General features: G+C 47.2%; 1 protein-coding gene across 1 annotated transcript in view; it reads left to right on the plus strand.

Moving 5' to 3' along the window:
- Nucleotides 1-5324: 5324 nt before the first annotated feature.
- LOC137424178 (ovochymase-2-like) overlaps nt 5325-21686 on the plus strand; it is a gene marked incomplete at its 3' end in the record, with an annotated part of 52495 nt that continues 36133 nt past the window's right edge. Inside the window, exons 1-2 of the mRNA XM_078769233.1 lie at nt 5325-5506; nt 21496-21617. Of these exons, the coding sequence (XP_078625359.1) occupies nt 5431-5506; nt 21496-21617 (198 nt within the window). The remainder of the gene's footprint in view (nt 5507-21495; nt 21618-21686) is intronic.

Consider the following 21686-nt stretch of genomic DNA (forward strand, 5'->3'; position numbering starts at 1 on the left):
CATAAACGTCATCCACACTGTCCGTGATGGACCTATAGCTCCATACTTAAATTGAGGTGAAAATATGCCTAAAATTCCCAAAAAATTTCACCTTAAATTATTCAGAATAAAATATTGAAAACGGCATGATTGTTATGTTTTTATGTGACCATAATATCACTTCTCCAGAAAATATAGCAATATCATGGGTATATTACACTGTTTTGACGACAACAAACTTGTAATGTGCGAGGTTGTAAAAAAACGGGGGGGTGCTTAACTTAATTCTTTGTGTATATATATGGTTGACTAAATAAATGTTAAGCTCACCAGAGACCTAATACACACGTGGCATGTCACTTTTGATTTGAAACCAATATCTATTAAGCGATTTCACTTACCGAACATAAATATGAGTAAGGTGATGGATTCCATCCAACTCGGCTTATTTTAACCGCCCAAATAGCACTTGGTTCCTTGTCTCGAGGAAATCTGTGCATTATACGACCTTGTCCTGGTCTAACAGAACATCCCCAAGTGGCACAACACACCATATTGGTTGATTTTATTGAAATATTACTCTGAAATATGCAACGATACGAAGCAATGGCACGGAATGGGTGCAGCGGGAAAGCTGCTCGGCTGAGGTGGTATGCAAAATGGCGCCTGTAAACCACGTGACGTGGGCTCGACCAATCACGGCGGTAGTTGAGCAGATCAAAGGCTGGCCAGACTCTGTTAATATACGGCACTGGCTCACAGGGTTCGTTCAATACAAACGTGTCCATGATGAACCGAGTGATAATTTGTTTAGTGCACAAGTTAGGCCAAGAGCACGATGTCTGCACACATCTCGTGTTAAAAGCTTCGCTGGAGCTCATGGGTTGTCTTTGGACTTTACTGAACGAAATAGCAAAACCACGGTCTCCATGGCTTCAGGAACTCTCACGAAACATCACATTATGTAAGTTGTCCAATCTCCTGGAGGACACACAGCTGTTATCAGATTGGTCAATTGTATGGAGGGCATGCATAAACTCCATATAAAATGACAAATTTGTTTATTTAATTATAATAGTGGTAATTGTATAGTGACGTCATTGACGTGAACTTATTCATTCATCGAAAAAAAAATTTGCACAGAAAAAATATCTACAATTGCTCCCCAGAAGTCCATTCCATTCAAACTGTTTTGGGAAACGTCACTTTCTGAAAGTCTTTCCCAATGTATGAAATGGCAACTGTTGGTAAAGAAGGACATTTTTTTTTTTTTTTTTTTTTTAATTACCCTCCTCTACCTCATTCCTTTTTCATAAATCCTTCATGCAATCTCCCTTACACCAGAAAACCATTGCTTGGCAGCGGAAGAGGAGACAAATGTTCAGGGGTGAAAGTGAAAGTTGTTCAAAGAGCAAATGTGAATATTTCTGCGGATGGAGTGCAGAATGTACAATTATAAATAAAACATTCTTAAAATTAGATGCTATTCATACAATACTTACCCGTGCAGTAAACTTGGTGCGAGCCAACTCTTTTGTTTTTTAAAGGGTTTTTTTCTTTGTAGTGTAGCAGCATAGCAAACCTGTTGTGCATTTTGTGATACAAGCACCAAATTTGGCACAAATGTACATTAATATGTTGCGAACATTTTCAGATATTGGGCCACTTGAAATTCCGTAATTTTTTTTTTCAATTTTTTTCAAATTTCGTAATTTCAAATTTTTCGGGTGACACCGTCACAATTTCGGTCTTCGAGGCCGGCCGATATAGTGGGGCGGCTTAGCCCAAATATTCAAAAGAATTGTGCATTTTGTAATACAAGCACCAACTTTGGCACAAATGTACATTAATATGTTGCGAACATTGTGTGGTCAGCAATGAAGACGAGAGTCTGAATTACATGTATGCAAAAGACCTTGTGAACCAGTGAAGCAAATACACGGGTAAGCAGGAATTAAATCTAGGGCATGATATAATTTCCATGATGTTTACCTCTACACTCAATGGTGGAAGGAGGTAATGTTTTGATCCCAGCCTGTCTGTATGTCTGTTAGTCCACAAAATTCCAGACAAAGCTTGTAGTAGTGGTAGTTGTAGTGGTAGTGGTGATAACAGAAATTGTTATATAGAACTGAACTTATATTATTATTATATGCAGAAAATAACTTCATTTCTATATGCCCTGCAGTGGACAGGTTAATTGGTTTATGCACTGAAGGGGTCACCCTGGTGTGCACTGCTGTGTTCTGCCTCACTGAGTTGTTCAGGTATGATGTACTCAGCACAAGCTTCCGGTCGGCCCGGAGGTGGGGGTGCGGGGCCTGTCACGGAACGTCAAAACAAACGGCCTGCCGGGGCCGCCCAAAAGTCGGGCGTGAGGGGCGCGTCCACTAATGGAACGCCTCTCGCTTCCCAGATCGAGGGCCACGTGGTCAGGAGAACCTCGTCCCTTCCGGTCACACTTTGCCTATCGGCCGGCCTCGAAGACCGAAATTGTGACGGTGTCACCCGAAAAATTTGAAATTACGAAATTTGAAAAAATATGAAAAAAAAAATTACGGAATTTCAAGTGGCCCAATATCTGAAAATGTTCGCAACATATTAATGTACATTTGTGCCAAATTTGGTGCTTGTATCACAAAATGCACAATTCTTTTGAATATTTGGGCTAAGCCGCCCCACTATTGATCAATTATGGCTGCCAGACCACATGACCGATGACATCATACATTTACATTCTCCGATATAATTGTTGCGTAGATCACGCATTTTGGGTCTTCCAGGTATTTTGGGTGTTTGGGGCCCATTGGGTCTTTGGGATATTTTGGGTCTTTGGAGTCCATTGGGTCTTTTCAGTCTTTGGGGTCCTCGGGGTATTTTGGGTCTTTATGGTCTTTTGGATCTTTTCAGCCTTTTGGGTCTTCGGGATATTTTGCATCTTAAGAGTCCTTGGGGGTCTTCTGAGTCCTTGGGGTCTTTTGGGTCTTTTAACCGGTTGACACACAGTCGTGTTCAAATATTGCCCTTTAACCCCCCAACTCAAATCCCTCCTAAAACACGACTCAAAGCCTTTAAAACCTAGCCAAGGGACACACACACACACACACACACACACACACACACACACACACACACACACACACACACACACACACACACACACACACACACTTTTATATGGTAGATGATATTGGATGCACACAAATTACTAACACTCAATTTATGTTCGTGGGTGTTACATAGAAATAGATGAACGAAAGGATCAGGACACGGGTTTCTTCCAAGGCAGTATATTCCTTCCAGAACCGCACAGAGTAACAATTAATCTAAACGAGCGCAGCACGCACGAAGAGTTCAAGAACCTCAAGGCCACACTTCCCTCCGCATTGGCGACAAAAAAACAACAACCAGAACTTTCTCCAAGAAGATCCCGGAATTCAAATAACTAACAATTGTGCTTACATAATATTATAACTAGAACGGCACTCAGTAGATAGTATACCTCCGCCTGGTTGGCCATATCACTCAATGGTGAAGAATCAAAGAATTATAGTAGCCGGATCCGGATCCGGATCTTCACCAAAATTGAATCGATTCTTCCTTGTCACAAACACTTTAAGGGTCTATGGTGTATTTTGGGTCTTCGGGGTCTTTTCAGTCTTCTGGGTCTTTAACGGTCTTTTGGATATTTTGGGGTCTTTTCGGTCTTCAGGGTCCAGGGTCCAAAGGCTCCAAAGACTCTTAAATACATCTCTGTCCAACAAGTTTCGTCCAAATCCATCCATAATTTTTTTAGATATCCTGCTATATGTTGGTTTTAGCCCTAACTCCCAATGGTGAAGAATCACTCAAAAAATTAAATAATTATTATATCCGAATCCATATTCAGATCATCACCAAAATCGAATTGAATCGTCCTTGTCAGACACCCAACCGGTCCACCAAGTATCGTCCAAATCTGTCCACAACCTTTGAGATATCCTGTTGTGTATCGTTTTTGGCCCTATCTCCCAATGATGAAGAATCACTTAAAAAATGCTAGTAGCCGGATCTTCACCAAAATTGAATCGATTCTTCCTTGTCACACACACAACCTGTCCACCAAGTTTCGTCCAAATCCATCCATGATTTTTTTTTAGATATCCTGCTATATTATATGTTGGTTTTAGCCTTTTCTCCCAATGGTGAAGAATCACTTAAAAAATTAAATAACTCTCATATCCGAATCCATACTCAGATCTTCACCAAAATCCAATCGAATCGTCCTTGTCAGACACCCAACCGGTCCACCAAGTTTCGTCCAAATCCATCCACAACTTTTTAAGATATCCTGCTATATGTTGGTTTTAGCCCTATCTTCCAAAGGTGAAGAATCACTTGAAAAATTCTAGTAGACAGATCTGAATCCGGATCTTCACCAAAATCGAATCATTTCGTCGATGTCACATACGCTACATCTCTGCCAAATTTCGTCCGAATCTGTCCACAACCTTTTGAGATATTTTGTTCACAAACGGACAGACAAACGGACAGACAGGGGTGAAAACATAACCTCCATCCACCTTTGTTGGTGGGGTTAACGAAATAACTTTTGTGCTTACATATTATAACTAACTATTGAGCTTACATATTATAACTATTGTGCTTACATATAATAACTAACTAACTATTTTGCTTGCATATTATAACTAACTAACTCTTGTGCTTACATATAATAACTAACTATTTTACTTTCATATAACTAACTATTGTGCTTACATATAATAACTAACTATTATGCTTACATATAACTAACTATTGTGCTTACATATAATAACTAACTAACTATTGTGCTTACATTACTAAAATAAATAGCGTTACGTAATTTTTGAACGGTCCCATGTTGGGGTTAAACAATCCGTGACTGTGTGACGAATCGGCTCGTTCTGATATAACAGTGGGGAGGGTGACATGGTGAGAGGTGTCGAATTATTTATTTTATAACACATTACATGTGTGTTTCCCAGTTACGGTGTTCATATTTTTAAAGTGTTTTGAATGTGTTTCCCAATCGGCCCGCCACGTTCCGAAGACCCAAAATCGTTCCGATTTTGTTGCAGGTTGTGACCACAGTGCGGCCATTCTTGTTTTGACCAAGGACTCTGGCTGGCCAAGTCTGCTCACCAGTTTCCCCAATTTGGCCCATTAGTCATCACAATTCTGCTGCTCCCGCCTTGAAATTCCTGGATCCGCCCCTGATTATAACATACTTAACGAGGAATCTGATTCGCTGGCACGTCCCAATCATTATCCTCACCTGCCACGTCCCAATCATTATCCTCACCTGCCACCTGTGGTAGCTGAACTCGTGTTTCGCACGAACGGCTGGGTGGAACTCCTTTTGGACATTTGTTTGGAAGGTGGACGGGGTGCTGCGTGTTTCATCGATCGGTCTGCGGACATCGTTACGTCATGGTCACGGTGCCATTGGCCGCCTTGTTGGCCGGTCTCGTGGTGGTCTTCGTGAATGCGAGGATCGCCGGAAATGGTGAGCTGGTCTTCACCTTCGCGTCGATCATTATATCCCTGCTGATCGATTTATCGTTACCGAGCTGCAAATTTGAAAGTTGGTCTGGTTGTCTGCAACTCTAGATAACTCGGTGTACCTATAGTTGGTACTAGCCGAAACCCGTGGAACATCCACGGAAGGGAGGATGTGGTGTATGGATAGAGTGTACCATTATGGATGGCAAAGGGGATTTGCTTGTCCGAGTAAGAGTTAGGAAGAAAGATGAGAATGAAGAGTGCGTATATGAACAACGTATTTATTGCAATCGACTTAAATGACAGCGCTACGATATACTTTTGAAAAATGAATGGATTCGTAATAGGAATCGGCATAGCACCACTCTGGGATTGTCCACTCAGCGGACGGCTTGCTTCGCCTTCGCCTGTCCACTCAGCAGACGGCTTGCTTCGCCTTCACCCCAGCAGACGCCAATACGATGGCGTCGTATCGGCAGTTAATCGGATGCTTTTGGGCCCCAATAGTCCAAGAGCATTAGCACCAAATAAGGTGAAACCCGGAACAAATTCAAACAAAGCTGAAAATTTCAGGATATGTTCAGAAAACTGTCCTGAATAACATACTAAAAGTCCCCAGACATCGCCTTGTGCTTCAGCGGAAATTCAAGATGGCGTCCAAAATGGTGGCAATTTTGGCATTTTATAATATTACCACCTAAAAACATGATAGAAATGCAAACAGGGTGTCAAAATACATGCTTTCAAGCACGAGGATTGTTTTAAAGATTACATTATGAGTTTATAGGATTTATGTCATTTTCAAGGTCAAATGATATTTATCAAGGTTATTGTTGGCCAAAAACGGCCGTAACTTTGAAACATATTATCTAGGCTCTTAGGACCTAGGTTTATTCTATTATAGGTTTATACTAGGTTTATTTTATAATATGTCTTATTCCCACTGGGCGACGCGATGGTATTGACGTCATAGGCGAATGATGTCACGCTAGATGACCTGACTTCTCAGTAGTAGTCTCACGTCACTGTGTTGTCACTTTTAGCATCATCACAAATCAATGTATTTGATTGTGATAGAGAAATGAACAAACTGTATCTAAAGTACTCAAGAACATACTACTGGTAAGTTTATGATTTTTGGCACATTGTGTCTCCGCTAAGACGTTATGCGCTTGACCTTGCTTGAATTGTGTTGCTTGTGCCAAGGACAATCTAAAAAAGAAATATATGATATATCCGCTATGATAGAAACAAGTAGCAAAATCACACTCAAACGAAGGAAACCCTTCAGCAATGTTCAGACCATTGAATATAAGGACAGTGTTTCAAAACGCGCAAGAGAAAGATGTGATGAGTGGGGCAACAAAGTTGCCAAGAGAATAGATGCTGTCATAGATTTGGTAGCAGCTGAGGCCAAATACCATAGAGCCTGTGGTGTTGAGTTCTTTACTAATACTGAGAAAACACAATCTGTTGGCAAACCAGCTGACGCTGTAAGAGATTATGCCTTCAATACACTGTTCATTTATAGATGAGAATGATGAATGTCAGTTTTATATTTCGGTGCTCATGGAACATATGGAAACGTTTCTTCAAGGTGAAGAAGGGTATTCCATCAAATCCTTCAAACAGAAGCTGAACGAACGTTATGGTGAGGACATCATCATCACAAGTATCCCTGGAAAGACGAGCATTGTCAGTTTTCGTGACTCTGCGCACCGGATCCTTCGTGAAAAGTGGGTGACCGACAGAACAACTGGGAATTATAACGAAAATGATCTAATAATTGAAATGGCTGCATCAATTATTCTTGATGATATTCGCTTATCAATTTATGATCTCGCTGCATACCCCACAATGAAAGACACTGAGAATGGTAACACCTTGATTCCTGACTCACTAAAGCGTTTCTTGCAAAAATTGCTAGATCCGAAGGATAAACAGTCTCGAGTTGTAAACAGACGGTGCACGGCCATAGCCCATTCCATCATTTCAACCTGCAGGCCGAGGTCATTTAGCTCACCATTGCTACTTGCCATTGCATTGTACATACATCGCAACTACGCCTCACGTGAGCTGATAGATATCCTGAGCAGTATCACCTTTGCTGACGATTACAAGGAAGTGCAATGCTTTGAGAATAGTCTAATACCCACTTGCGAACCTTCCTATGGCTTGAATGGTTTTACGCAATTTGTGTTTGACAATGCGGACTTCAACGTAGCTACGCTGACCGGTCACAACACATTTCATGCTATGGGTGGAATAGCATGTGTAACTCCTTCCGGAACAGTGGATAAGTCGCCCATCAAGCGCACAGCGAAAGCACCATCAACAGAGCTATTAGGTACATTTGCGTAAATCCCCATCAAGACTTACAGCAAACCGCCAGTTCCTGGGCTTCAGTGTGTAACAGTTGTCTCTGAACATTTCTGACAGTCAAATTCTTCAAGCGACAGCTTTTGATTTGGTTTGGATGCTTGGGTATGTGTTGAACCTTTCATCTCGAGTTCCTTGGAGTGGATTCATGAAAACTGTTGAGGAATGTCGAGTTTCATACCTCCAGAATTGAAACTCTCCCCTTCATCAATCTTGATCCTAGTAACCCCAGCACCATCTACTCTGCACTGTGTTTTACCCAAGAACAAAGTGAAAAACATGATCTGAAAATCTGTCCTGTAACTTTTGATCAGCCTTTGTTCCAGAAGGCTTCAGAAATAGTTGCTGCTTCCAACGACTTGGACAGAGTAATTGTTCGACTTGGTGGATTTCATCTCTGATGTCATATCTTGGTAGTATAGGCCATATCATGTCGGAGTGGGTTAGCAGAACTGTGGGGAAGTGTATGCCAATGGGTCTGTGGTACACATGCTGACTGGCCATGCTTACTCTCGAGTAGTGCGGGCTAACATTCTCTCCTTGTTAGCTCTCATAAGTGTCCTGCTGGAGAAGTCTGACTCGTTAAACCAGACTGACAGAGAACACCTGGCCTGTGTGCACGACAACACTATTCACCAAGATGTAGGCACTGCTTTTTTTTTTCTTTTTTCTTTTTTGTATACTGAATCGAGGCTCGTGAAAGAGCTAACATTTACTTCACAAACAAATCAACCAGACAAACAAAATATATAAAAAGAGGGAGCGGAAGACAAGATGGGGAGAGAAGGGGAAGCACACAAACACAACATTTGAGAGCAGGGAGATGTGTGGAAGGGAGAGGGCTTGCGGGGAGGAGGCATGGGAAGGGGGGGAGAGGGGGGGAGGAAGAATTAGAAAACACAAGGACACCAAGGACTTCCAGGACAGAAGTTGGTATTTCAAAAAAGTTGAATTGGGGTGAAATTAGCGGGGGTAGAAAAGATCAAGGTTTTGGATGGGGAAAGATAAGAGATGGTGGTGAACAGCTGTTTTAAAGACCTGGAGGGTGGAGTGGGATTGAAGAGAGTGAGGGAGTTTGTTCCAGGGGTGGGAGAAAAGAGGAATGAAGGAGTGAAGGTGAGCAGAGAGTCTTGATTTTGGCAGTTTGACCATAAGAGGGTTGCAGGCAGATCTTGTGCGACCTGTAGGAATATTTGCGGGACAGAGGCCAGAGAGAGCTGGGGGGGCAAGGGCAGAGAGGAGTCGGTAGAAGACGGAAAGACCACCAACCTGCCTGCGGTGAGTGAGTGAGAGGCCCTTGGAGTTAGCTTCATCGCGGGAGATTCCAATGATTCTGAATGCTTTGGTTTCAACAGCGAGAAGACGAGCTAGGTGTGAGGCAGGAGCACCAGCCCAGAGGAGAGAGCAGTATTCCATTGAGCTGCGGATGAAAGCCTTGTATGTGGTGAGGAGCTCAGGTGTGCCAAGGAAGGACTTCGCACGACGGAGGATGCCCAGTCGGCGACTGGCTTTGGAGGCCAGATTTGAAATGTGGTTTTCCCAGGAAAGATCATGGCAGATAGTGAGACCCAAAAGCTTGAGTGACAGAACTTCTTGGAGAGGATTATTCAGAAAGTGGATGGGAGGGTTGTCCAGTCGGTCTTTTCGGAGAGACATCGTAAGAGTGTGAGATTTGTCAGGATTGAAGGACATGTTCCACTTGTTTGCCCAGTCTGTGATTTTGTCCAGGTCTGCAGAGAGAGGAGGCTGCAGACTGCCGATCTGAGGGATGAAGAATGGAGCGACAGAGAGTAGAGTCATCAGCAAAGAGATACAGAGGATTTTCAAGAGAGTCAGAGAGATCATTGATGAAGACCAGAAAAAGCACAGGGCCCAGAACACTGCCTTGTGGAACTCAAGCCTGAACAGGAAGAGGAGATGAGAGAAACCCATTCAGGGCCACACGTTGACTACGACTAGAGAGGAAGTCCGCCAGCCATGCATGGAGATTTCCATAGATACCAAAAGAGGAGAGTTTGGTGAGCAGAGCGGGGTGCCAGACCATATCGAAGGCACGTGATATGTCAAGGGAGACTGCTCTAATTTCCTGTTTGGCATTGCGGACCTCCATCCATTTTTGAGAAAGCAGAAGCAGCATGTCCAGAGTAGAGTGTCCAGGTCTGAAACCAAATTGTTGATCAGAGATAAAGCCATTGGAGAAGAGGAAAGATTTCATATCTGAAGCAATGATGGATTCCATGACTTTGCTGATAATTGGGAGAAGGCTGATTGGTCTGTAGTTGCTGGGATCTGTTTTTGCACCTTTTTTGTGCAAAGCAGTGATGTTGGCCGATTTCCAAGCAGATGGAAGATGACCTTGAGCAAAAGAGAGGGTGAAGAGAACAGAGAGAGGGAGTGAAAGAGCGGAAGAACAGGATTTTAGGACCCGTGGCTGATGTCGTCAGGTCCAGTTGCAGAATCCGAGTCGAGGGTTGACAGAAACTTTTCCACCTTGTCAGGAGGAAAGGACACAGAGTCCAGGAGCAGCTGGGTACGATTGGGTACGGTGGGTACAGAGAGGGATTGGTTTGGGACACAAGATTTAGAGGCAAACACAGAGTTGAGGCATTCAGCTTTTTCACGTGCAGAGTCAGCCGTGTGGCCATTTGAGGTGAGGGAGGGGATGGAGGGGGAACAAACACCAGAAACAGATTTGACCAGACGCCACCAGGATTTGGAAGAGGGAGACAGATAGAGTTCGGTCCTGAGAATGGAGAGATATTGTTTACTGGCTCTTCTGAGGGTGGACACACACTTGTTTCTGGCTTTGTGAAAGGAAATGAGATTTCCTTCCGTTGGATTTGCTTTCCATGAGACTAAAGCAAGTTGTTTCAGGGCAATAGCCTCACCACAAGATTCCGTGTACCATGGACGGGAGGAAGGGTATGACAACTGAAGACGAGATGGGATAAATCTGTGCATGAGAGAGAGAGCAATTTACTTTGGAAGAATTCCCAGGATGATTTGATGTCAGAGGTGGTAGAGATGGGAGACCAGTCCAGATGATTGATGGCTGCTTGAAGACCATGCCAGTTGGCCTGAGTGAAATGCCAGACTCGTCGATGCTGAGGAGGCTCTCTGAGAATGGTCAGAGAGATAAAGAGGACGAAATTGTAGAAGCTAATGCAGTAGAGGACGAAATTGTTACGCAGTTCCACCAACTACTGTCACAACAGCTTGACCAAGCAGCTAGCCATAGTAGAACTGGCAAGCTATGGGTGCAATACATCCATCAGGTTATCCTGATGCTGAACTTTGTCAGAGCTGAGAGGACAGGTGATTGGAAGCTCCACCTTCACAGTGTGAGGGAGATGATTCCACATTTCCACGCAGCTGGTCATCTTCCTTATGCCAAATCTGCCAGACTCTACCTCCAGCAGATGGAATCCATCAACAAAGTCATGCCACCTGATGAGTATAGTTTGTTCACTGACGAAGGTTACTTCACAATCCGCCGAGCTAATTAATTCTGGGCTGGGAATTTCTCTGATCAAACAATCAAGCAGTTCTTGATGAGGATGCTGAAAATGAGTGGGGGAATGACCTATTGACCCATGGTCGAGGTATTACCGACAGTACCTTGGCAAAATGGGTTCATGCTTTACCTCAAAGTGTCCCTGTCTGTGATGATCTGGAGGAGTTCACTGGTGTACACACAACTAACTCGGAACAACATAAGGATCTCCGTTCATCCACCAAAAAAAAATTCAACACGGATCATGGTGTTTTCGTGCAGTGGTTGCAGGCGCATCCACCATTTGCTGGTTATCAACGAGACCGTCTGGTGTCAATCGCGACTGGAGTTGTAGCTGATGTCTCGGTCAACTGTGATGATGCAGTGACCGTTGGTCTTACTGCGGCCTCTAGGATAGCCGGCAAACGCTTCACAGAGATCACACTGCACCGCAGCGACAAAGTGAAGACGTTGAATGATAAGCATAATAGCATCAACATCAGGGGGCAAAACACAGTCGTGAATCCTGATCTCTTCTTCAACAAGATAAACGGTGTCTTGAAGACTAGCTCGGACCTGGAAGAGTTTCTGGCATACGAACTTGGCCCTCAACCTTCTTCCCTGTTTCATGATGGTGCCATGCGGAAGACAAACAAGAGTGCCCTAGGTACACTCCTGAAGTCATTTGTCCCTGCACAGCCGGACATGCCCGACAAGTGTCGCTACGTTGTGGATGGGGGTCATCTGTTGCAGTCGGTGTTCTGGCCACAACCATCGAAGTACAGTGATGTGTGTCATTGTTACGTTTCCTATACTTTGAAACATTATGGAGCAGGCAACACTGTTGTATTTGATGGCTATAACACCAGCTCCACAAAGGCAGTTGAACAACAGCGGCGGGCAAAGAAAGCCACATCCAGTAACATCTTGTTTGACCATAACATGCAAACCACCACTTCCCAGGCAATCCCTTGCAGCCAACAGAGTGGGGATGGAGACTGCAGGATAACAATCTCATTCCCGTTGAAACAGACCAGCCCATTGCCCCTGACACTCTGCTAAACATGGTATCATGTTGCTGCAAAGCAGATGGCTGTGGCTCGTCGCGCATCATTGCATAATATCATCATGACGCATAAGTCACCTTATGCGTCAAGTGCAATGGCCAGACCTGCAACAATGCTGCACCATTTCCATCACTGCTGGATGAAGATGGAGAAGATGAAGAGACTAGACCAGTTTTTCCTGACAGTGATGAAGGCGATGATAAAATATAATTTTATAAGTAGTTGAAATTGTTCATAATCGATCGAATGACACATATGTCATATAAACTCATAATGTAATCTTTAAAACAATCCTCGTGCTTGAAAACATGTATTTTGACACCCTGTTTGCATTTCTATCATGTTTTTAGGTGGTAATATGATAAAATGCCAAAATTGCCGCCATTTTGGACGCCATCTTGAATTTCCGCTGAAGCACAAGGCGGATGTCTGGGGAATTTTAGTATGTTATTCAGGACAGTTTTCTGAACATATCCTGAAATTTTCAGCTTTGTTTGAATTTGTTCCGGGTTAAATCTATTATTCCTGGACTACAACGTCGGCTAATTCAGATATTTCGAGTATGGCTGTACGTGATAAACAAAGAGCGCGGTTCGTAGATCGTAAATCCATTACTCATTAGTGCCGTGGGCATCGGGTCACTGAGTGCGGCGTAAAAGGGATAACAAAGTCGAGTCCTTACGCTATTATTATATAGATGAATACAACTACAAGCTAATTAATGTATTTAATAGCAATTCTGGTTATTTTCTGCACGCTGAGTATGATTTTAATTATTCCGAAAAAAATTATCTATTTGTAAAAAAAAAAAAAAAAAATTAAAATACATTTACCGAAAAGGAAAAAATAAAATTAATATTCCGAAAAAACATTCCAATAAAAATAAAATAAATATTCCGAAAAAAAAATTAAAATAAATTTTCCGAAAATAAAAATATTAAAAATATTCCGAAAAATAAATAAATAAATAAATATTCCGAAAAAAATTGATATGGAGAGATTTGTCTGAAGTTAAATCTGTTGTGGAAGTTGTGGCTAATTTGGATTTGAACCTCCATGCTGTCCTGAAGGTTCGTTAGTTTTGTTCACCACCCAATGTGCTTTCAGTACAATAGTTTCATTTCTCATCGCAATTGTAACAACGGATGACGGTTTCGTACTACTCCTGGTTAATATCATCATTGCATAGGTTGTGTACATTAGTCTTGGACTACTTGAATTGAAGTGGCTTAGTTTAGTACATGTATGACAAGATTTTGATCCGTCCTATTACTTGCAAAATCGAAGATTTTTCAAGTATATTGGTCTTTTGTTTTTGTGGTTCTGTCTGTCTGTCACCGGCCTACACGTCACAATTTTCAAACTATCTTCACGAAACTTCACCAAATGATAGAGTTGGCCAAAAGCAAGAAGCCTATTGTTTTTGCAGTCAATAGGTCAAAAGGTCAACATAGGCCAAAGGTCACCAACTTTGCTAAATTTCTAAAATCCTCTTTTCATCCGATTGACTTGAAATTTGAAGAGGACTTGCATATCTGGTCACTGAATTCAACCACCAAGTATATTTGAGGTCAACATAGGCCAAAAGGTCAACATGGGCCACATTTCTAAAATCCTCAATTTTCATCCGATTGACTTGAAATTTGAAGAGGACTTGCATATCTGGTCACTGAATTCAACCACGTATTATTATCTTAGGTAAACACAGGCCAAAAGGTCAACATCGGCCAAATTTCTAAAATCACCAATTTTCATTTGATTGACTTGAACTTCTAAGAGGATTTATATATATGGTCACTGAATTCAACCACCATCTATTTTTGAGGTCAACATAGGGAATAGGTGTTAACGATGATGTCATTGGTGCCATAATTATGACGTCATTCGACAGGGACAACGCTTACTCTGATCAGTTTGAAATTGAATTGAGCATGATCTATGCAACAATTTAGAGCCGTGGTTCCCAACCTGGGGGCCATGGCCCCCTGGGGGGGGGTGGGTGGGATGGTGTATTTCTCGGGGGGCCATGGGGTAATTTGAACCATACTAAAAATTAAATATATTTTTTTGTTTTTGTTTGAAGAGAAGAGCTTGATGGAGTTTTTGGGTGGGAATGGGTCACTTCCCTAATATCAGCCAGATAGTTATCCGGGTGCTACTGCTATTCTCGTCTACCTATCTCTGCGAAGCAGGGTTTTCCACGCTGTTGAATATCAAATCGAAACAGCGTAATCGCCCCCACGTGGAAGATGACCTCCGCTGTGCCCCGACTGACTCAACCACGGATACCCCAATTGGTAGCTAAAATGCAATTTCAGCCATCCCACTGAGTTTTTAATTCACTTTTACGGCGCATGCACCGCATCCCTAGTTTTGATTACCTGAGTTGTCGATTTGAGTTTATTTTTGTGAGATTATAACACACTGCGTTAAATACAGACACAACAGAGGTTTTTAGTTTTCACATATTCTTGACTTGGAACCTTTTCATACTGTTTTCTTGTGTGACAGTTCTATTTTATGCTGTCCATCGTGTTGCTACTGATAATATTAATATCTCATATCAAACAAGCATCATTCGAGCGACGTTGCTTTGTTTGCTTCTTCCAAAAACGATGTAGTTGGGAGCCAGTAAGGAACAGAAAAAAACTATGGAAATAAATGTTCATGTTGGTGACTTGGAATTCCTCATTTTCTGTGTAATAATTTACCAATTCTCATACAAACAAAATAGCCAATTAAAGGAAAATAACACCTCGCAGAATGCACCACAGAGCATCTAGAAATCAAAAAATCTCTGGGGGGCATGCTCACAGACCCGCCTAGCCTGCTTACATGCGCTCCGCCACTCGGCCATCGTGAAAAGGAAGGGGGTCTTGTGGATGTGCTCTGGGAGCCAAGGGGGCCATAACACAAAAAAGGTTGGGAACCCCAGATTTAGAGAATCTAAATTTATGATGTCATCGCTCATGTGGTCTGGCAGCCATATTGGATCAAAAACAAAAAAACGTTCAAAAACAGAAGAGTTGGCTCACACCAAGTTGACCGCATGGTAAGTATTCTATAAATACCATCTAGTTTGTAATGGAACACACCCTAATGTTGGTGTAGTGCAAGCATGATTGATGAAATCTGAATGGCCTCTTCTAGCACCAAATTTTGGTGATTCCTTGTTTTATCTTCGGTAAAGGCTCACCCCAAGACCATTTTCCGCCTCTACCCCCACCCCCACCCCTGCTCCCTGAGCCTGGCACCCCAAGCATCCGCCTGGGTCACCTGTCCCTTAATCCAGCCCTGGGCAGTGCTTGAGGAGCAATGCAGGATGTCAGATTGTATCGAAAGCACAACATGTGTTCAGAGAAACAGCCTTGATGTCAAGTTTGCCGTTAAGGGCCTCCATCCATTGTTGGGAGATTAGAAGCAGCATGTTCAATGTAGATTGATGTCATCTGAATCTAAATTAGTGATCCACGATGAGGCTGTTGGGAAAAAAGGAAGTGTTGAAGGAGCTCGGGCTCCCACGTCGATCGGAAGAATGGACGCGACAAAAAGCTGGAATTCGTCCGAGTTGCTTTATTCAAACAAAACACTCAGGTACTCTGAAAAGCCCGTTTATCGGGCAGCAATATATATACACATTATCCCGGAGTGTTTGCCCAGGAAAGGCGAGAGGGGGCGTGGCCGAGCGGCCTGGCTGCGGCCTGGCAAGTTGAGGGCGAGCCTGCCCGGGCGTCCTGGACGAGCCCGGCATGGTGATCGCTCCGCGTCCTTGATAGGTGCAAGGCGATTGTGAAAACCCAGCGGTAGCCGCTACACACGTCCCCCCAGAATCGACTTGCACCGGCAGGGTCAATTTGAGGGGGGTCCTAATGACCCGGCCGAAGCGACCCCTGGTGGGTCATGGGGGGGGGGTCCGGTGTGGTGGTGGGCGGTCGAGTGGGGGGGCACCGTGGACGGGGGGGCGGCCTCGCCGCGGCAGAAGGGCCACCCGTGGTGGTTGGTCGATGTCCACCTGCGCCGGCTTGAGGCGGTCCACCGCAATCCGGTCCGACCTGCCGCCGATGTCGATGACGAACGACTTGTCGTCCCGTCGCACGGCGGCCGGAGTGGCCCCCGATGTGCATCGTGACGCACAAAAACATGCTCCGCTGTGCGAAGTGCTGGGGGGACGTAGGACTGGGGGTCACCGTGGTGGGATGTTGGCACGGGGGCAAACCATCGGGCGGCCTCCTGGAGGTCCGAGCGCTGCTGCGCTGCTGAGCTGCGGACCAGGGACTGGTAGCGTCGGGCACGAATTCGCCCGGGACGCGTAGCGCCTGGCCATAGACAAGCTCGGCGGTGGATGCCTGGAGGTCCTCCTTGGGGGCCGTGCGTTGGCCCAAAAGGACCCACGGCAGCCGGTCGGCCCAACCGCCGTCTTGAAGGCCGGCCATGAGCGCGGCCTTCATGGAGCGGTGGAATCGCTCGCACAACCCGTTTGCTTGGGGGTGGTAGGCCGTAGTACGGTGGAGCTTGACCCCCAGGTTGCGGGCGACCACGCCCCACAGCTCGGAGGTGAACTGTGGTCCGCGGTCTGACGAGATGTCCGCCGGTGCGCCGAAGCGGGCGACCCAGGTGGCGATGAAAGCCTGTGCCACGTCGGCGGTGGTGGTGGAGACGAGGGGAACGGCCTCCGGCCACCTGGTGGTCCGGTCCACCATGGTGAGCAGATGTGTGAACCCCCGTGACGGGGGGAGGAGGCCCACCAGATCCACGTTGACGTGGTCGAAACGTCGTTCGGGCACGGTGAAAGGTGCCAGCGGGGCCTGGGTGTGTCAGTGGACATTGGCCCGTTGGCAGGCTGTGCAGGTGCTGGTCCAATCGCGGACGTCCCGACGAAGGCCGTGCCAGACAAATCGCGCCGACACCAGCTTCTGGGAAGCTTTCCGGCCTGGGTGGGAAAGGCCGTGGAGGGAGGCGAAGATGCGGCTTTGCCAGGTGACGGGCACGATGGGGCGAGGCTGGCCTTGGGAGACGTCGCAGAGCAGGACAGTGTCCACGAAGGGGATGTCGGCCAGGCGGAGGCCCGTGTCCGCCGCCCGGAGGGCTTGCACCATGGTGTCGGTGGTTTGGTCCGCCGCCATAAGCACGAAGTCCACGCCCAGGTGGACCGCGTTCGCGCTGGCCCGGGAAAGACAGTCGGCCACGGCGTTGTTTTTGCCGGTGACGTGCCGGATGTCCGTGGTAAACTCCGACACGGCGGAGAGGTGGCGCTGTTGGCGGGCCGACCACGGCTCCGTGACCTTGGCCATTGCGTAAACCAACGGCTTGTGGTCGACGAACGCCGTGAAAGGTCGGCCCTCCAGGAGGTGGCGGAAATGGCGGACGGCCAGGTGTAGACCGAGGAGCTCACGGTCAAACGTGCTGTATTTGAGCTTGTTCGGCCAGAGCTGCCGGCTGAAAAAAGCGAGTGGCTGCCAAACCCCGTTCACCCATTGCTCATGTATGGCACCCACCGCGTAGTCGGAGGCATCCATGGTGAAGGCGATGGGAGTGTTGAGCACCGGGTGAGCGAGCAGTGTTGCGTCGGCGAGGGCCCGCTTTGAGCTTTGGAAGGCCGCGTCCATTGCTGCGGACTAGGCGATGTCGTGCTTGGCCGGCTTGCCCCGGAGGGCTTCGTAGAGGGGCCGCATGAGTTGAGCAGCACGGGGCACGAAGCGGTGATAAAAATTCACCATTCCCAGGAATTCCTGCAGGGCCTTTATGGTGCGGGGACACGGGAACGTGGTGATGGCCTCGACCTTGGTTGGCAGCGGCACGGCCCCGTTCTTGTTGATGTGGTGGCCCAAAAAATCAACGGCCGTCGTGCCGTAGTGGCATTTGGCCGGGTTGAAGATGAGGCCGTGCTCGCTGAGGCACCCGACCAGTGTTCGGAGGTGCAGGAGGTGCTCGGCCCGGGACGTGCTGGCGACGAGGATGTCGTCCAGGTAAACGAAAAGGAATGGCAGGTCATGCAGCACGCCGTCCATCAAGCGCTGGAACGCCTGAGCTGCATTCTTGAGACCAAACGGCATCCGTAAGAATTCGAATAAGCCGAACGGCATGATGACTGCCGTTTTAGGGACATCGGCCGCCCTGACAGGTACCTGGTGATATCCCCGTATGAGATCAATTTTCGAAAAAATGACCCGTACCGCCAGACGGGCGGAGAAGTCTTGGATGTGCGGGATCGGATACCTGTCGGGGGTGGTAGCGTCGTTAAGGCGGCGGTAGTCGCCACATGGGCGCCAGCCGCCCCCTGGCTTTGGGATGATGTGTAGTGGCGAAGCCCATGCGCTACCGGAGCGCCGCACGATGCCGAGGTGTTCTAAAGCGTCGAACTCGGCTTTGGCCACGGCGAGTTTGGCTGGGTCGAGGCGGTGGGCTCTGGCGTAGACCGGCGGGCCCGTGGTTTGTATGTGGTGCTCGATCCCATGCCGTACTGCGACGGCCGAAAACGTCGGCCGCGTGAGGGCCGGGAACTCCGTGAGCAGGCGAGCGAACTCGTTCGCCGCCGGGAGGGCGCATGCCAGCTCGGCCGGTGCAGAGCTGCTCAATGTGCATACCAGGGAGCTGAAGGTTTCGGCGTTGAATAAACGACGCCGTTGGACGTCCACCAGCAGTCCGTGTGCGCAGAGGAAGTCGGCGCCTAGCAGAGCCATGGGCATGTTTGCGGTTACAAACGTCCAAGCAAAGCGTTGACCGCCGAAGCAGAGGGTGACGTTGCGCGGGCCGAAGGTGCGGATGGCCGATCCGTTGGCCGCAACCAAGGAGGGGCCGCAAACCGCGGACTGCCTGTCCTGGTCAGAGGTGGGTATGACGCTCAGTTGGGCGCCGGTGTCGCACAGGAAGCGCCGTCCGGACGCTTTATCCGTGATGAACAGTAAGTTGCCCGTGTAGCCGGCGCTCATGGCTGGTAATGAACGCCGGCCCGGCCGTTTCCCGGCCTGCCGAAGGTGCACGGGGGTCGGCATGTCCGGGCCTTCTGTCCGAACCTGGCATGATAGTAACACCATGCTTGGTCAGGTGGAGGCCCCGGTCGACGTGCTGGAGGTGGTCGGCTCGGTGTAGCGGCCGCCAATTGCGTCGGCAGTTCGGTCGTCGACCGTGCCGGGTGCTCGGGCGCCATGGGTGTTGTTTCGGACGGCGGTGGTCCCCAGGTCGCTGCTGCGATGCGCTGGCCTGCGGCGGAGATCTTGTCGGCTTCCCTGGCAAGGGCACGGGGATCCGTGATCGTCGTGCTTGCCAGGGCGAGGCGTACCGGGCTAGGCAGCTGACGGAGGAACAGCTCCCGGAACAGGAATGCGGGAGAGTGCTCGCGAAAGCATGTAGTCCATTCGCTCGGAAGGGCGCGTGTCGCCGAGCTCGGGCAGGTCGAGCAGGCGCCGTGTGCGTTCCGCCGATGGGAGGGCGAAAGCGTCGAGGAGGAGCTTTTTAATCGCGCCATATTTGTCAGCGGCTGGCGGGCTCTCGAGGAGGCTCAGGGCGCAGGCCGCTGTGGCTGAACCGAGCGCTGCTACCACATGGTGGAAGCGGGTGTCGTCGGCCGTGATGCCTCACAGGGCGAACAGGGAGTCCGCCTGTGCGAACCAAACCACCGCGTGAGCCTCCCAGAAGGTAGGCAGTTTAAGGGCCACTGCCATGTCCATGTCGGTAGGTCACCAATGAAGGAGCTCGGGCTCCCACGTCGATCGGAAGAATGGACGCGACAAAAAGCTGGAATTCGTCCGAGTTGCTTTATTCAAACAAAACACTCAGGTACTCTGAAAAGCCCGTTTATCGGGCAGCAATATAATATATACACACATTATCCGGAGCATTTGTGCAGGAAAGGCGAGAGGGGGCATGCCCGGGCGTCCCGACCGAGGCCTGGCAAGTTGAGCGCGGGCCTGCCCGGGCGTCCTGGATGAGCCCGGCATGGTGATCGCTCCGCGTCCTTGATAGGTGCAAGGCGATTGTGAAAACCCAGCGGTAGCCGCTACAGTGTTTTCTTTATCGACCATGATTATGGATTCCATGTCTTTGCTAATGATTAGAAGTAAGCTGATGGGTCTGAAGTTAAGGGGCTCAGGTTTTGCATATCTTTATGTAATGCAATGATGTTGACTGACTTGTAAGAAGATGACCTTGGGCAAATGATGGGGTAAAAATGGCAGAGAGAGAGAGAGGATGTGTAAAAGCAGCAGAGCAAGTCTTTCAGACATGTGAGCTGATGCTGTCCAATCCAGTAGCAAAGTCAGAGGCTTGACAAACTTCTCCAACTTCTCAGGTGCAAAAGACTAGAGTTCAATGGCATTTGGGTACCACTGGGTAGGGTGGGTACAGAGACTGAGTGGTTGGGGACACAATATTTGCAAGCAAACAGAGAATTGAGGCATTCGGCCTTCTCACGAGTCGAGTCGGCTGTGATGTTGTCTGAAGTCGGGGGAGTCATGGAGGGGAGCTTGCACCAGTCATGAAAACAACAGAGATGCACTTTACAAGCCTGTTGAAGTGCTGTGGTTTGTGAGAGATGTATCAACACCCAGTCGACCTGTATGGTGACCATTGAAATCACCATGTATGAGGGAAAGAGGGAGTTGGGAAGAGTGGGTAAAAGTTGGTTCATGTTGTCTGAGAATGTGGATGAGATTGTCACTGTTTGGAGGATGGTACAACACAAAGACAAACAAGATGTGGGAGTGGATGGGAAGTCTTGGTCAAAGGCACTCCTGTGGGTTGGGAGGTGTAAGATCAGTTAATCGACAGTGAGAAATTGGGTGTGCTGATAGTGTTTGAAAGAATCACACCTGGAAAGATCAAGATGATGACCCCTGGAAATGAAGATGAATCATCCTCTAATGGTAGAATGCATCCCCCATGGTACTTGGCCATCCTTGACTGTTGCGCAGTGGCTGTCTCCTTCTCTACCCTTTGATAAACATGAACTGCATTTGGCATTGCATCGGTGTAACTTTCGATGTGACCATTTTTAAATGTATATTTATTTTGAAACCTATTGTGGCTTCTTTCCTTTTGTCCTATGCTGTGTGCAAGGAAAATGTGGAACTCGGCCCAAGGAGACAGCCGTGGAGGGGCATGCTGGTATGCTACCCACAGCATTCAAAAGCCGAATTGTGGGTGGGCACACGGCCCTGGTTGGTATGCACCCATGGCAGGTACGTGTTATAAGGGGGCAAATGTTGTTGATGAAACTGTGCCATACAGATGTCAGAACAGGTGTGTAG

Source organism: Myxine glutinosa, unplaced genomic scaffold (assembly GCF_964187855.1).
Source record: "Myxine glutinosa unplaced genomic scaffold, kmMyxGlut1.1 SCAFFOLD_1734, whole genome shotgun sequence".
Lineage (NCBI taxonomy): Eukaryota > Metazoa > Chordata > Myxini > Myxiniformes > Myxinidae > Myxine > Myxine glutinosa.